The sequence below is a fragment of the Vigna unguiculata genome, chromosome 6, assembly GCF_004118075.2.
Source record: "Vigna unguiculata cultivar IT97K-499-35 chromosome 6, ASM411807v1, whole genome shotgun sequence".
In the NCBI taxonomy this organism is placed as follows: Eukaryota; Viridiplantae; Streptophyta; class Magnoliopsida; order Fabales; family Fabaceae; genus Vigna; species Vigna unguiculata.
Genome location: NC_040284.1, coordinates 27,188,090 through 27,205,707, shown reverse-complemented (window position 1 = coordinate 27,205,707; position 17,618 = coordinate 27,188,090). Strand labels below are relative to the sequence as shown.

The window sequence follows — 17,618 nt, the reverse complement described above, 5'->3', positions numbered from 1 at the left end:
ATACTACTCACAATTAAAATTTTTTTAAATATATTTATAATATATATATATATATATATATATATATATATATATATATATATATATATATATATAATTAAAATAAATTCAAAATTTTGCAGAAGCCATGCCCTCTGTGACCCTAAAAAGATCCATCACAACTATTAGGAATAAGTATTAGGATACTATTCTTATATTTTAACTTTTTATAATATATACTATTTTTAGTACTTTAATAAAAAAATATGTATTTTCTTTTAGTTCTGGATAGTTCCACTTAACCATGGAACATTTAGTTGTTGGTTTCAATTGTTAAAATATATATAATAACATTTAGTTGTTAGTTTCAATTGTTAAAATATATATAATGTTTAGTAAAAAAATGTTACTAAAATTTAGTAACATTTTATCAAATGTTAAATATACCTTATGTTATTAATACTTTTTGTAAGAATTATAAATGTTAATAGAAATATTTATACAAATTTTTTCTAATAATTTAGAACTTAAAAAAATGAATAGGCTTCTCTTAAAATTAATATCTATAAAATAGTTTTCATGAAATTATTTAATGTAAATATTATTTAAACAGCGTCATTATTTTTAGAATGACCGATCTCTTTTTAGTTAAACCTTTATAAATGTAATTCATTTATTTTCGAACCAATCAATTTATTATCTACTATTAGTTAAATCTTTATAAATGTAATTCATTTATTTTCGAACCAATCCATTTATTATCTATTATTTGATTAATTAAATTTATTTATTATCTATTATTTGATTAATTAAATTTTTATATTGAAAAGGTGAGCAGATTTGGCAATTTCTCATGGAAACTGAATCAAAATAAGGCAGGTCAATTTCTCTTATTTCTACTATCAACTTACTAAATCCAAATAGTTAATAATAGATAAGTTATGCATAAAAATAAAACACGTAATTATTAACCATAGCGCTAAATACTCTATTGAAAATCTATTGAAAAACTGATTGATCTATAATTATAATATTTCTTATTATCTCAGTTACTTTACTTATGGTCAATTTTTTATTAAACTGATTGGTTCAAAACATTTTTCACTATCGATTCTGTTTTAAGAAAGGTAGAATTAAAAATAGGATTATGGAGGCGTGCATAAAATCAGATTGAAAAAATCCAAATTCATTCTTCATTAAGGCCGAAGTATTTTTAAGTACTTTTTTTCTTATTTTTCTGTACCGTCTCCTATCATTTTTAATGAGACACGCTTACCTATAATCCTTATCAGGAAGACTTTCGATATAAGAAATGCTTATCACTTGACCAAAGGCTATAGCTGTTAATCAGGACGCAATTCTTTTTACTTAAACGATTCATTCAATTGTGACCTAGTCCACTTGGTCTCTGCCACGGGACAAATGATGTCACTTGTAACCATTTTTCCTTCAAAAATTGGCCTACTAGAAATCTCAACTTGACCCACCTGGCCTCTACCACAGAACAATTGTGCAACCCGTAACAATCTCCCCTTAACAATTATCCACCAAGAATCGAACTCGTGACCTTGGCTTTGATACCACTTATTAGGTTTATTAAAGGAGTTTCACTAGGAGATACAACACCAATGAAACCTGAGCCCAACCACATAAGATATTGACACCATTCTCAGTCTAAAACCTTTAAATGAGATTGTGTGATATAACAACATTTTCCAACCTGAAAACTGAGAATTTTTATTGGTTTAATTAACATAATCATAGACCAATTTTGATAAAAAAAATCACTCAAAAAAATTTAACGAAAATAATTAAATTGCATCAATTTTTAAAAATAGATCCAAATTAAAATTTAAACAAAAAAAATTAATTTGATATTTTTGGATAAAAACAAAGATAAAAAAAGTAATTAAACTATTTTTTTTCAGTAATAGTGTCATTAAAATTGCTTTCATGGGGCATAGTAACTGTAGCATGAGACAGTGACAAGTTAAATTAATTAGGAATTAGCAAATGATGTATGAACATGAATTAGTTTACTTTGGCCTTGAGGGTCTACAAGGGACCCATTTTCTGCTGTCCAAATTCATTTTTCTCCATTGATGGTAACATGCATTTGATAGGGTAGCAGCACAACACATTGCGTTGGCCACACTGCATGGCACTGCACAAAGACTATGGTACCATTATTTAATTAAAGTTTTAGGACCAAAATTCAAACCTAAAAAATTTCAAATCACTGGTGGGGTCCATCCATATTTGATTGTCAAATGATATATGTCTGTTGCAGCCTCTCATGCTGACCCTCTCCAAAGTCCAAACCTTGAATGAAACCAATCAATCCAAAGGGAATGCAGAATGCAGAATCAGAAGAAGAATTGCAGATGAACAACTTGTGCATCCAAACAAGTAAGTTGTTACATACGACACATTAGGACATTATTTGTTTTTGTTAATGATTATGGTCAGTGATGTTGGCAGAAAAGCTGTGCATATTGTTAATCTGTGTTTGGTATTTGTATATGGAGAGAATCATCTTTTGCGCAAAATCCGGATAGAAAATGCATCTAACATTGAGCATTGTGCAGTGAACATAAATTTATGCATACATGGCAAAGACATTGTAGATGCTATCATAGCACTTTCTAGCCCTTAAATAAAGAATGATCATGATTGATTCTGCACCTTGCTCTTATTACCACCGATTCTCAAACAGTTCCCAGATCTCAAGTTAACAAAATTGAAGGCTGGCTCCACTTGTTCGCTCTTAGCATAACCTGCCACAACATGGTTCCAACAAAATGGAACACTCTGTGGTCAGAGGCCAGTATTTAGATTTTAGGCTTTAGGGTCTGTTCATTATAAACCTAATCAAATTAGATAATAAAATATCTGGTAATAAAGATGTGCCCTAGTGTATTGCTGGATTTTGCTTTTCATAGCTGAAAAGTGAAAAGTTTTCATGTCTAAAAGTGCTGCCATGCTGGATTTCAATTTCATCTTAAAAAGTTTCTTGTTTCAGGTTCTTACCATTGCTTGTGTTATCAGAAGGGGCTAAAGGGATTCAACCTTAGAGTATCAGTTGATTCAACACTTCTGTGATATTTTGCAGGTGCAAACTTGAGGTTAGGCACCAACTATACTGGTAAGCATTTCCCATGTAATCCTCTAAACTTACATACTAGTCTAAATAAATGCCATTAAGACAACTCATATTCCATACTAGTCTTTGTTGCTTCTGTCTCCTCTTTTTTCTTGTTAGGTGTGCCTTATCTTTAAACCATGGGGTGTTTTTCTTCAAAAGTGATAGCAAGATCAATTAGTTTGCATGAAGAGAGAAAGAAGAGATCACAGAGAACAAGTAATGGTATTCCACTGTTGGAAGATCTAATCATCTCCTCTAGTGGCAGTGATCAATACCTAGCTCTTGTATGTGCAGCTAACACAGTATCCAACAAACTGCACTCTGGGAATCTTGGTTCTAACACATCCTCAAAACTTGCCATTGAGCCTGCCAGTTCTGAAACTATCAAGAAGTTGAAGCCTGTATCAGCAAGACTAGTAGAAGGAGAAAGGAAGAAAATTGAGAGAGAAAAAAAGAACAGGTCCAAAAGTTGGCACCAGTTTCCAGAGCATATTGTGCATTCATCTGGTTTTGATGATAAATATGACTCGAGTTCTAAGGGTTCTGCACGTAGTAGGAGTTTTCACACAGTGGAGGAATACGATGATATAGTTGATAAAATATGGTCTAGCAAATGTCATACAGATGAACAAAGTGAGTTCAATGATGAAGAAGATTCTTGTTCAGGAACTAATACAACTCAGCATAATGAGGAAAAGGATTGTGAAATCAAGAGGATGCAAGTACCATGCTTGATCAAAAATCATTCATTGAAAGAAAGAAAAATAGTGAAGGAGATCAACAACTTGAGTGCAGCATCAGAAAGCAGCACAGTAGCTCCAACTCCAATTCATAGAAGTAGCATCATTGAGAAGGGAAATAAGAGAAAAGCTGTGGCAAAGAGGCTAGAATCACTTAAAATCCCTTCCAGTGTTGAATATCCAGCCATTGCTAGTCTTAGAGAATGGCTTCCCAAAGGGGGAATATACTCTCCTGGATCCTATGTCACCCCAAAATTTGGTAGCTATTCTGTAATGGACATTGGTAATGAAAATGAGTCCAGTGAAGATTCTATATTTAGTCCAGAGTTGGTGTCTGCTTTTGAACAGTGCATGCAGAAACTTGAAGCAGAGGAAGAGAATATTCTGAAACAAATTGTTGAGGATGTGGATGAAGAAAGTGAAACAAGCAGCACCAAGAAAGAACACCATGCATAAAAGTTATACTGATACTTCAGGTGAATTTTGTTTATAAAGGATAAATAGCAGACATTGTTCACATCTTCAATATCTGTGTGCATGTGAATTTTCAGTTCACATTTTTTCATTCGAGAGTATTTGGGAAGAGGTGCAATTTACATAGCAGTGAATGTAAAAATGTACCTCATTTCACATATGCTGCATCCAATGCCTTCACCACCTTTGTGTATCATATCACAGTTATAAGAAAAATTCATTACCAACTAATTTGTAGTGTTTCTTTTTAATTTGAAATGTCCAAAGTCTTATAAATAATATAACCATGTCTATCTTTAGTCAATGTCATTTTTTTTATCTCTGTTTCTTTTTGTGATATTCAAATTTCTTTTTCTTATGACTAAAAAATACGTATGGTGACGCCATCAGCATTGCCACACCTCACACAGTATGTTAAAAAAATATTTACGAGACAACGGATGAAGCTACCAACATATTTTGAATAAAAACATAAAGGATAAGAAGTTTGAAAATCATAAAAGAAAATTACATGAACTAAAATTATAAATCTTCATATTCGATCACGTAGGTTTTTTTTTTTTTTTTGGCAGGTATTTTTTTTACAGTATTTCTTTTACGTAAACGTTATCCTCGTTTAAAAGTAGTACCTTGTCCAATAAACATTTAAAAAACACTAGTAAAATTATTTTGATTTACCTGCAATTATTTCAATTTACTAGAAATAAATAAAAACGCGCGCACACACTCACATTAATCAAATGAATTTTTACATGGATTACAAATCACAATATTTAACTTATTGCATAACGTTATTTAATACTATTTTTAAAGTTTAAAAAAATAAGATTTTTTAACAAATCAATCATCGTAATAAGTAATTTTTGAGACCGATATAACAATCAATCATCGTAATAATCAATCATCGTAATATGTTCAAGAAAAAATGCAAAGAACGTACCGATATAAAAAACTCCCAAAGAGCAACATAAACATCAAAATACAACAAAATAATAAAAATACAGAGTATGCGCTTAAAAAAGTAACTAAAAATTCTTCTCACTAATTTTTCTAAAAACTCCATGCTTTTACCATTTTTATGATAATCATAACAACAATAAAACTCCTTTTAAAGAGAAAAGAGCTTTAAAAAGAGGCTGAAAACTACCTAGAGCATGCTAAAAAACTTATATAGATGAAGCCTCCAATGTTGCCTTCATATTACTTTGCCCGCTTATATATCCCAAATTAATCCACACAGGGTAAAGCCCAGATGAACACCACTTGGTTTCATCATACACTCTCTCTCTTTGTTGCATTCTTCAATATAGTTGCAAGCTACATTCACTCATTCTCACCAACATCCAACCATGGAAAATGAGTGAATCTGTACTTGCATAGATGTGACCAACCAAATGCTGTAAAATATTATGTGTATAGAGATCCTCTGTACAAACTTCCTCCAATTTATTACCATCCCAAGATTGAAAAACAGACATTCCAAGTCAATGTTATTTAGCATGAAGGTGTACATCAAACAACTGTAACATCCTCAATCCATGCTCTTCTACAATGTATGATGAGGCAATCCACCAGTTTTTCTTCTTTGCCTAAGATGGTACCACCAAACTCAAATTCCTAAACACTACACAACACAACATAGAGACTGTAGGTACTTACAAGGTGTAAGGTTACAAATTTACAAGCAGTCCAGATACATGTAATTTCTGCGTCGATTCAGCTGTAGAAGGCTTCCATAGGTGCGGTCCCAAACACCGATGAAAAGTGATTCTGTGTCAGGGCTAAAGGATACACCAGAGATCTCCCCAAAAAAATCAATCTCCTGCTCCTTTTCAAACCCATGCTTTGCATCGTAAACGTGCACGAAGTCCGCCGGCTCTGCCATCGCCATGAACTGCCCATCAGATGTGAAACGTATGGAACGAATAGCTCCAAGGTTGCCCTTTAGAACAGCAACAGATTTTGACAAGTTCCGAACATCCCAAACACGACATGTTTTGTCTTGGTTCCCGGTAGCAAATATTTGCCCATTAGGATGCCATGCAGATGCAAATGAGAAATCCAAGTGTCCATGCAAAGGTGTGATAGTCTACAAAATCAACCGAAATCAAAATTAGATATTCACAACTTTTCACACTTGCATATATATATTTAAGAGAGTTCTTTGAGAAATATAGAACGGGAACCTATAACATAGACAAACAGAACATGCCAACCTTTCCTGTTTGAGAATCCACCAGTAGTGCTTCTGGGTTGTCTCCAACAATTGCAAGTAGTTTCCCATCAGGGCTTAATGAAGTATGCTGCAGACCGAAAGAAAACAAATTCTTATTACCATTTACCACTAGACACTAAATCATATTTTCCAACACTAAATCTTAAGTTTTAACACCAAGTTTAAGACATACAGAACCCACTTCAGCCCCAATTGACCAGAAAAGTGCATTCAACATTCGAGTTCACACAGAATAAATTTATTTTGCAAGCAAGCTGTACAAATTCAGGCCAAAACAAGGTTTCGAAAACTGAATTTCTACAAATTCTTCACAGAAACTAGATTTCAAGGAACAATCAGAGGATATTTGTATTATACAAATAAAATTATCAGAGCTGCTTTTTAGGGGAAAAAATGTTAAAGGTAGCTTACAATTACTAAACAGTTTGACAAAGTCCAACAGGTATAATGCTACAGTTAAAAAGCTAGAGCAGAACTTTAAAATGCCATAAAAAGGTAGAGAAAAAGGAAAAATGTATCAAGTTAGGCATATGTTCCATATCCAATTGTAATCAAGCATTGGTCAATTGTATCGAATAACAATAATAACAATGTCATTCATATCTATAATTTAAAACATGGAAAATCAAGTGGAAGTACTTACGTTTACTGGCCAAGGAAAGGAGAAATGCTTTGAAAGCTGAAACCTCTCCATATCAAAGTCTCTAACTCCAGAGTCATTGTTTGAAGCCATGAAATGAACAGCTCCGCTGATAGATTAATCAATTGTTAGTAAAAAACCCTATTTGAGGGCTGAGTACAGTTATTACTAACATCATATTAACAATTTAAGACCCCAAAAATATCAAGAAAGCAGAGAAGAAAGACCTCGGATGGTCATAAATCTCCACAGCATTTGTGATTGCATTGTCCTCATATGTAGTTCGAGTACAAAAACTAACTCCAGGCCGGTCTAAGTACTGCAGGACATTGAGATCAAGGGAAACAAATTAAAAAAAATTGAGGATGACTTCATATTATTCCCATTTTATCAAGCAGTTTCAATTAATCATATAAAAAAATAAAATCCACTCTATTACAAAAAAGCAAGGTCAATATCTATACTGTATAATAAGTTGTGCAACAGAAGCCAAAAAATTAAAAAGAAACTTTCTGAATGATATTTTCTGGGGTAGCATCACATACAGACATAGAAGAGTAGAGTGTTTAATGCATCTGGTGAATAATTATTTGCATTAAAATACTAATCATCCACAAGTAAAAAATAAAAAATACCTTGCAAATAAGTTCTCCTTGAAATCCTCCAGCAATCAACAAATTATTCCGTACTGCCAGTGTACTAATTTGTGTCTGAGTAAAGCCTTCCAAGAGGCTTCCAGGATGTTTCTATTAGCAAAACACACATTTGAATCTCAGATGCTTTGTTTCCAAGCGAAGTTTTCAAAAGAATAAAATAACCACGAAAAATTATTACCTCACAGGGAGCCACATGCCCTGATACATTCAAGACTTCAGACCTCTTAGAACTTAATGAAGACCAGTGAACAATTGAGTAATTTGAAACAAGATATACGTCATGTTTTGATGTTGACCAAACCAAATTCCTCAACTGCAAATGAAAAAAATTAGAGGTTTCACACAATATCATTGCCAACAACTGCTTAATATGAAGTTCCGCAAGAAAATAGAAAAACAGAACATATATCCCATGTAGCAAAACACAGTGTCGGTTATCACAAAAAGGTGTACAGCGAGGTACAATTCATTCCACGAAAAACAAGATGTAACATGGAGTGTAGACAACACAAATCTCATTAAATCCTCACATGAATGGAAGTAAAGAATTACAAAATCAACATACTTGGAAATGAAGTATTGTTGACTTCACAGATCTAGTGTTTTGCCAGAAATCATAATAATTTCCCCCTTTATCTGTTGCTTTGCATTCCTATAGATGAGGAGAAAAAGGCACAGGGTCAAACAATATTTTCAAAATGAAAAATAACTACTCAGACACCTCCAAACTAACATATTTACCTTCTCTGACATTTCCCCAGATTGTGGTATATTTTCATAATTCTTGTATTGCTCTAGTCTGGTTTGTCTATATTTCTCACGACTAATGGTCAACCTATCCCAAGGTATACCTTGGATATCCTTCCCCCTCCTAGCTTCTGCAGCAGTGGTATCTGTTATTCGGTCCTCCTGCATCAAAGAACCAAAAAGAGAGACGTGCAAGAAAATGAAAATATTATGTCAACGACCACATTGTACTAAGTTGTCCAATAAAACCAGAAGGCAGCAAATACATATGCAATAATACAGAGAAATATGTGTGCACAAACATATAACATTGAATAGGGTTTCACAAGTAGAATGAGCAAACAAGGTTTTGCTTATGAGTCGAAACAAACCAAAGGGTCATATTCGTAGTCGTCATCGTCATCTGAATCTGATTCACCAAATGCTCTGCCGCGAAAATACATATCATCTTCTACCTCTGCCATTTCATTATCATCTGCCGCATAGTCCATTTCATCACCATGGTATTGAGACATGTTTCCTGATGCCGTTCGGATTTTGACAACCGATATCTAGCATTGAGACAAGGTACTAAGATGAGTTGAAAAACATCAAACTCTATGACCTAGGCACCGCACAGATACTAAGCTTAAAATACAAAATCCAAACACCAAATTCTTTGTCGTATAGTAGGCACTACAGATACTATTGGTTCAATTTTACAAAAGTCAAGAACGCCACTTACAAAATATTAAGCAGCAACAAGAACTTTAAACAAACCCTAAAACCAAATACTATATTTTTCTTAAAAAATCCCATCTCGTCTCATTTAGATTCCAAACCTAAACTGACAAGCCAAGTGAAAGCAGGCAAAGCTTAAGGAGCAACATAACATTAATTTGGGCAAATTTCAATTACCCCAAGAGGAAAATAAACACATCTACATACATAACATGAAAAAAAAAATCTTTTTTTACTAGATTCAGAAATTAAAGCAATGGTTTCACATGGTCCTAGAAAACAATATACGAAAACCCAAAACAACAAATTAAACGTATCAAACCGAAGACGAACTAGCAGCAAATATATGCAAAAGCAAAAACAAAATTTAACAGAGAAAAAAGATAATTGAATTATTAAAATTAAAAGGGGTGAAGCAATTGCAATTCATAACAGGATTAATGAAAAAAGGGGCTTGAAAGGTTAAAAAAAATCGAACCTTTTCAATCTAATTTTCTGGGTTCGTAAATCGGAGGAAAAATCAGGTCCTTGTAGTTGTGAATTTGTTGGATCTTAGTGATAAGGACCCGAATCGGATCTGGGCATACAAATGGAGCAGCTTTTGCAAAATATATAGATTATAATAACTGCACCTTTGAGTCTGTGATTGATAAAATCAGATACAGGTTACTCTGTAAGATTTTCTTTCTTTTTTTCTTATATATTTATTTTTAAAATAAAATAATGCTACTGTCTCCCATATCAATATGGACATCACAACCGAGTCACCCAGGATTTCACACTCTTCTCAATTTTTAGTTAGGTTTCAATTTTAATATTTAATTTTATCTAATAATTATAAATAGTGATAAAAAAATTATATAATTAAGAATCAAGAATTGCGAAAACAAAAGTGAGTCGTCTAATTACATCTATATAGGATAAAAAGCAATAAACAATGCATAATGTAAACTTTCACTGCCCAAAATTCTAGAAAGTCCTAGATTTTTCTCTGTCAAACATCGAAAAATATTTTTGAGCATTCTCACATAGTATGGTTAGGATTCCAAATGCTAATCTTGAAATCCTATTTTCATTATGTTAGACTATAAATATTTAAGTTATTAATATTATTTTGATACCATATATGTTTCTTTAGTTTAAAAGGTTACTATACGTGTTTATAAATTTCAAAGCATGTCTTAAAAGATTTCAAAAAAAGTCAATAGTGTTCGGAAAATTTCTCAAAAGAAGTATTAATAAGGTAGTAATTAAATTGCATGTTAATCAAAGGTAGAGTTTTATATTAAATCTATATAGTATAAAAATACTTTTTCAAATTAATAACAAATAAAATATTTTGGTGTAGTGGTGTTATTATGCTTAACCAACCATTTGGTTAAAATAATTTTTTTCATGTACTTAGATAGGAAATATAGTAAGTTGTTTAAACCTATGACATGGATCTAGAATTTTCATGAAAAAACCTAATGTAACATTTGGGAGTTGTGTCACTTACACTCATCTAATTAACACATGTAGGAATCCAAGAATTGAGCAACCTCCTTTACAATTGGGTCATTCCTATTAAATAAGACAGATAAATTCATTTGAACAAAACTATAAAAATATCATTTCTTTTTTCTATTGGCTTCACAATATTCCCAAATGGGTATTTTTAAGTTATTTTCATAAAATGTAAACATAATTCTTAACAGATATATTTAAAAAATATATATAGAATAATGCACCTTTATTGTATAAAAAGTAAAAATATTAAATAAATTAAAACACTATCTATCTCTGCAAAACGTGAAAGTGGTTCATTTTGGTATGAGGGTAAAATTATACAATGTGAAATTGAGAAAATAAAGGAAAGAGGAAAGGCTACAATCCTGAAAGTGTGAGCATTTCATCAGAGAAAGAGAGCATGAATGTGGGTTTGTGTGAGATGCATTCTGTAATCTGCAGCACCGCCGTCGCACCTAACCTTTCCGGTCGCCGGAGCAAAATTGGGAACCCTAATCAATTACGCGCCAAATCCTCTCTGCTCATTCAGAAGCAGGATACCCAGCTCGCAGAACCCTTATCCGACTCCGTCTCCGTCTCACGCCGCCTCATTCTCCTCCGCCATGCTAAGAGTTCCTGGGCAAACCGCTCGCTCCGCGGTAACCAATCTCCTTCCCAACTTTCACTCTTAAACTCTCAATCTTTGCGCAATTACTGAGTGAGAACATAGCCTTCTAACAAATTGGAATGGAAATGGAGAAAAAGTGTTACTGCTTCCAAGTAGAACAACTGGTGGGTTTCTGCTTAGTGCAATTCCGTGGTCAAACTCTCGAACTTATTTACCTTACTCGTGTGAATAATGTTTGTGTTTTGGGACGTGTATGCTCCCAGATTCTTGGAGCACTTTTTTTTAAAGAAATTTGGCCTACATACTGTTTTGGGTCCATGCAAATGTTCCAATTTTTGCTTTTAGTACGTGTTTTTGTTTTTTGGGTTATGATCCTTGATTCTTTTTATGTTTTTGGTTCTTGCTTTGACTTTCTGTTTCAAATTCCATCTAATGTTTTCAGTGTCACATCGATATTCTTGTAAGGTGGGATTGCCACAAAACCTGGTGGAGTTACGTAAGCGATTTTGTGACAGAAGGAAAAAATTAAAGGTTTTAATACGGATTAAACAAAAGACATAAAGGACTTAAAGCAAACTGTGCTATATTTGCCGGGGGAAAGGGATATTTAAACCTTTATCTGAAGAATTTGAAAGGAAGATAAATGAAAAACATGTTTTTTTATTTCCAGACCATGACCGGCCTCTGAGCAAGTCTGGGAAAGAGGATGCTGTGAGAGTTTCCCGCAAGCTCCAAGAGTTGGGTTGGATTCCTGAACTTATATTGTCTAGGTTAGCAATTTTGAGGCTCTTGCTTGTGTTGTGGCATTTGAATTGAGGCTCGTTGGGATGAATCTGCTTTCTGAGTTGTGTATTGATCGATCGTCGTGTTGCAGTGATGCAGCGCGGACTAAGGAGACACTTAAGATAATGCAAGAGCAAGTGCAGGAGCTGGTGGAGGCTGAGGTTCATTTTGTTTCTAGTTTCTATTCAATTGCAGCTATGGATGGGCAAACTGCAGAGCACCTTCAAAAGGTTATTTGTAGATATTCAAAGGATGAGATACTTACTGTCATGTGAGCATCTACAAATTCTAGACTTTTTGGATGGTTTCTAAATTTTTTTGTCTTGGCATTTGAAGGTGGAGATTGATGAATGTGGCTACATTAGAAATGTCTGATTTTTTTCACTAGCACATCCTATGGATAGAAACATTGTAGTTATCATCAAAAGTTTCTTTGATGCGATATTGTAGATTAAATTTGCTATACTTTATAAATCACACGTGGATTTCAAATACAGAAAGTCAGTAGTCACATTTCACATTTTCCCTTTTCAAAACCATAATTAATTGCGTTGAACTATTTGAGTAGTGTTTTTGGACTTCTTCCACAATGAGGATTGAGATGCACATGACTCATCTGTTGGTTGAATCTGGCTGGTAATTGTGTGCAGGTGGTCATTATCTCAATCATGTACCTACCTTAAAACCTTGAACTAAACAATACAGTTCATTTTCAATTATTCTCTTAGGGCCTTTATTTATTGTTGGATAATATCTTTCAATTTTCTTTTTAAGAATCAGAGCTTGATACTTACAAACTAAGATTGATAAGTTTTGATGGATATTTGATCATTGAGTGGTATGCAGGTGCATGGGACATAATAGGGGGTGGGAAGAAGCAGCATCAATGTTTTCCGGGGCCTCTGTGGAATTAAAAACATGCAATGCTGCACTGCTTGAGACTGCTGGAAAATCTTGGGACGAGGTTTGATTTCATTACCTTGCATGACATTGCAATTAGTATATTTCCTTTCAAGACTTTACTGTCTCCCATTAAATATTAGGTGCTGTCTTTCATTGTTTACCCTTTTTTATACTTCTATGAAGATAAGTTATTATACTAAATATTCACTGGGGATCACACAAATGTTTTATGGACTTGTCTTTTGCAAACTATTAATTGCTCTGATTAACTTCTATTTATTGGAGTTTCAAATCAATGAGGTTATAAATTTAAGGTTAAACCATTTTCTGTACAACAAGTAATTAAAGCGATTGTGTACATGCATGGCTAATATTCTGTATGTTTCAGCCATTGGAAGTTTAATGAACACAATTGTTTGTATGTGGCCAAATATTGGCCATGCAGTGAGAGTTTTAAGTAGGTTTATGTGAAATCTAAGTCAATCTCATTGGGAAGCAGTTAAGTGGATTTTGAAGTATCTACCATGAGGCACCGCATTGAGGTGTATGTACTTTGGTAAAGGAGAATTGTTTGATGATGAGTTGTTAACATTGAGAAAGATCCGAGGAAGTAAGAACCCAACAGACATGATGACAAAGATAGTAACCACTGACAAACTAAAGTTGTGCTCCAGCTTAGCTGACTGTTAGACTAACAAATTAGAGAAGGTTGTTGCATTGATCAAGATGGAAGACAAATTGAAATTAGTCTTCAAGTGGGATATTGTTGGATGTGGTTATAAAACCCTAAAATTGAATAAAGTGAAATGCCTCGCTGCTATAACTAATTTCCATTCCAAAACCGGGAAAGATTTTAATGAGAGAAAAAATTTAGTAAGAGAAACTATTCATTTCTTTTTTGGGTGTAATTGTTGAGTGTTTGTAAACACTATTTTTATTTTTTCCCTTTTCCATGTAGGTGAACTCCGTTATTAATTGGGTGTTATTATCCTGCATCTATCATATTTCTTACAAATCAGATTATAGGGCATGTGCATAATTTCTCAACAATGGGTAATGAGTCATTACTAGGACCCATAATCTTTAAAGTGGACGTACCCCAAATTCCATGGAGCAGAAATTGTGGTTTCCCATTAAATGAAGAAATGACACCCTATTTATGCTTCTTTGGATTAGATTTTGTGTATATTGTAGATGTAGTAAAACTTTTCATGATCTTCACCTAACTACATAAGCTTTTGGGGAATTCTCTTCCCAGTGTCTATCTGCCACTTAACTTTGTTTCACATGTGGTTTAAGAGTAAAATAATGCGATTGTATATAATTATTGACCAATATTTATGACAGTAACGGGTAAATATGTCTCAGTGGTTTAGTGCCATGAAACTATTGAAATATTTAATGGTGATTAACTTTGCTTCAGAAGTGGTTAAGAGTAATTGAATATATATATACATATATATATATATATATATATATATATATATAAAATTACCAATCTTTACTTGTGGTACTAATGGTTAAATATGCCACACAAATGGTTAATATTTTTTTGAACTTATTGGAATATGTAATGGTAGTTAACTTTGTCTTACAAGTGGTTAAGTGTTAAAGAATGCGATTGTATACAATTATTAATTTATACTTCTGGCACTAATGGTTAATATACCTTACAAATGGTTGATAATGCTTGAAGTTATTAAAATGTCCAACGGTGGTTACTGTGCCTTAAAAATGGTTAATTGGGACGGGTGGATGCTTTAAGTGGGACATTCTTCTTTTTCCTTAGTAGAGTTATTCCTTGACAGTCACAAGTTGCTTTTACCTGGATGCAATGTTGCTGTTCATTGGAAGTGTATAGAAAGTGCCTTAAATTTTGAAGTCTGTTAGAAAGTGTCAATAACTTCAGACTCTAAACGCTTGGTATACTTGGATTTGCCTTGTTCATGGTTATCCACAAAGCTTTAGTTTTTAATGCCAGGGTAGTGGCAGGAGGTATAAGTTTGAAACTTTTGTAACATTATTGTAACCCTTCCCCCACCCAGAAAGAGCTACGGAATGGATTAGAAAATACTTTGATAGGTGTGTTTTGACCTTTTAGTTTATCTTCACAGGCATAAAAAGAGGAAGGGGGAGGGAACCTTAATTACTTGCATATCTTGCAGCATTGCAAGACATTCATTCAATTTTATTTGCTCCCAAAAGATAAAAGTATTCAGTTTTGCAGTGACAAACAGATGTGTATCTAACTTGGTATCTTACAGGCATTTGCCACCGCAGGATTTGGTGGATGGAAGCTTCAAGGCATAGTAAAGCCAAGTAGCTAGCTTCTTGTGATTTTCTTTGCTGGGTAAACTTACAAATAGATTTGCAAGAGGTTGGAAGCGTCAATACTTATTCAAGCAAACCTAAAATTCCTCAGCTAGGTAAAGACTACAGTGCTGATGAAAGTATATACTGGAGGGTATGATGCCAAAAGCTTCAGTTAGATCTGTTTAATTTAGCATCTGTAAATTGTTTACATGGTGATTCAAGATGATACATGGCTGAGGATAATGTGCAGGATCTCAATGGTTCATATATGCTGCTTGGTATGGGTCATTTGTTCATTGAAGTGAACTTATGCTGCTCAGTGGTTGTTGATTCATACACAACTACAGGTTTCCAAAGAAAAAAATAATAATGCTTCTGTAAATCATATGCTGAGAAAAGAAAAAGCATTACTTGTTACTTTTCTCCCTTTTTAGTTCTTCTCTTACATTTTGATAATAAAGACTGAAAATCTATTTTGAAATACCAAAATGCTATTGGTTAATAATGATTTATCAGCAACCTCAATTTTTATAAATTAACAACTTCTGTAAATACACTCTGCTATGTATCATTCCTTGAACAAAATTACTAGCTGAGTCATATTCATCCACATAGATAAGATTCCCACCCACTAAAGGAATGATTAATCAAAGTTCAAAACCAAACAGTAATTACCTTGTTCAATGTGTCAAATATGTTCATTAAGATTCCCCAGTAGTCATTTTGCTCAGAGGCTTCCTCAACAATCTGCATCAACTAAGTAACAAGTTACTAGTGTATGATTATGACATTGGTTTATGCTTCAAACAGATGAAAATTCCAAGAGGACCCTCTTTGAGAAAAGGAAAAACCAAACGATACCATAAAAAAATTCTACTGAATAATTCGACTGAAAAGAGCTTAATTGGATAACAATGCCATCTTTGCATCACTTCTCACCCATATCTTCCACATTTGGCTTTGCCAGTTTGTATTTTCTTGAAAAGCTTAAAATTGATCAAATTATTCTTAAAATAAACAAAGAGACCGAAACATGACTAGAAAAAGAATAGAGCCGGAACTCAATACATAGACTGTTTTTGGTAAAATTAGTCAAAAAGATAACTAAATACCTGAAAAACTAACTAAAATCTAAAAATGTTTCTCAAACTAGCTAAAATTATAAATTGTTGAATCAAATCTCAATATTAGGTAATCATATATTTGCAATTATTATAAATTTATATATTTTAAACTTTTAAATATGCATTAAATTTCACACAATATCTGTGTTAAAATTCACTCTTATTATAATTCAAAATCACTGTCATTTTAGAATAAGAAAATATTTTATTCAAATATAAAAAACAATTCAATAATTAACAAATGTAATATTTTAAAGAAAAATCATATTTTGATTCCCATAATTTGACTATCATCTTGTACTCCCTTATCTGGCTTAATGTAAAGCATTGATTAATGTACCACTATTTTTTGCTTTGAAAGAATCAATGTCGAATATTAAATCACGTCAAGGAATACAAAATGGAATTTAAATTGTGAGAGTCAAAATATTATTGTCCAACGTTAAATAGTGATAAAGAATGTAATAATAAAACAATAACCTAAAATTATAATATATATATATATATATATATATATATATATATATAAAGAGGATTGGGACATTATGATCTTTATTATTCTTTTAAAAGATAAAATAATAAATTTTATTAAAATATTTTTTAAAATTTTTGAAAGAAAGTGAAATCTATAAAAGCATTTCCTTATAAAACATAAATATAATAATCTGATCGAAATTTCATCTACCACATATGATAAGTTACAAAATTTGGATCTTACCTTTCACTGCCTTCCCATGAAAGAGATTGCATAGAAAGAATCAGACAGCCAAATCACTTTCCCTAAAGTTCCAATAATCAATAATATTCGTTTTCCATATTGTTTTTGTTATAGACCTTCTATTTTTAGTTCTTCCGCATCAAACAAAACGATACTAAGTGTTTGTTTTTAATTACTACATTTTATTTTTCTTTAATGCAAACATTTTAACTATTATTACATTGTACAAATATTACATTGTACAAATACAAGCGTTTATTATTTTCGAACATATTATTGAAATTTTAATTTATATTTATATTTTCTTAAATAACAGATAATTTG

The 17,618-nt window shown here is 32.5% G+C and overlaps 3 protein-coding genes across 6 annotated transcripts; 2 read left to right on the top strand and 1 right to left on the bottom strand.

Moving 5' to 3' along the window:
* The first annotated feature begins 2,283 nt into the window (after positions 1-2,283).
* On the top strand, positions 2,284-4,584 carry LOC114187655. 3 transcript variants are annotated; one of them, XM_028075962.1, is made up of 3 exons: positions 2,284-2,388; positions 3,092-3,124; positions 3,242-4,584. In XM_028075962.1, exon 3 carries the CDS (start codon positions 3,262-3,264, stop codon positions 4,318-4,320), a length of 1,059 nt encoding a protein of 352 aa, XP_027931763.1. In that variant the 5' UTR covers positions 2,284-2,388; positions 3,092-3,124; positions 3,242-3,261; the 3' UTR covers positions 4,321-4,584. The 3 variants fall into 3 exon arrangements, with proteins under 3 accessions (XP_027931763.1, XP_027931761.1, XP_027931762.1); XM_028075960.1 differs by having other exon boundaries at positions 3,002-3,124; XM_028075961.1 differs by having other exon boundaries at positions 3,002-3,124; positions 3,206-4,584.
* A 1,176-nt stretch (positions 4,585-5,760) lies between these two features.
* LOC114188691 (uncharacterized WD repeat-containing protein C2A9.03-like) lies at positions 5,761-10,051 on the bottom strand. Its single transcript, XM_028077288.1, has 10 exons — positions 9,816-10,051; positions 8,989-9,168; positions 8,612-8,779; positions 8,436-8,522; positions 8,049-8,183; positions 7,850-7,960; positions 7,442-7,533; positions 7,218-7,323; positions 6,555-6,641; positions 5,761-6,427 (listed from the first exon to the last, which is right to left on the bottom strand). The coding sequence occupies exons 2-10, from the start codon at positions 9,130-9,132 to the stop codon at positions 6,017-6,019; spliced, it is 1,341 nt and encodes a 446-aa protein (XP_027933089.1). The 5' UTR covers positions 9,133-9,168; positions 9,816-10,051; the 3' UTR covers positions 5,761-6,016.
* Positions 10,052-11,142: 1,091 nt separating this feature from the next.
* LOC114186846 (uncharacterized protein At3g52155, chloroplastic) lies at positions 11,143-15,869 on the top strand. 2 transcript variants are annotated; one of them, XR_003605159.1, is made up of 6 exons: positions 11,143-11,484; positions 12,124-12,223; positions 12,328-12,507; positions 13,083-13,200; positions 15,404-15,603; positions 15,703-15,869. XR_003605159.1 is itself a non-coding variant. In XM_028074890.1 (5 exons), exons 1-5 carry the CDS (start codon positions 11,247-11,249, stop codon positions 15,464-15,466), a joined length of 699 nt encoding a protein of 232 aa, XP_027930691.1. In that variant the 5' UTR covers positions 11,143-11,246; the 3' UTR covers positions 15,467-15,869. The 2 variants fall into 2 exon arrangements, 1 of the variants encoding a protein (XP_027930691.1); XM_028074890.1 differs by having other exon boundaries at positions 15,404-15,869.
* The last annotated feature ends 1,749 nt before the right edge of the window (positions 15,870-17,618 follow it).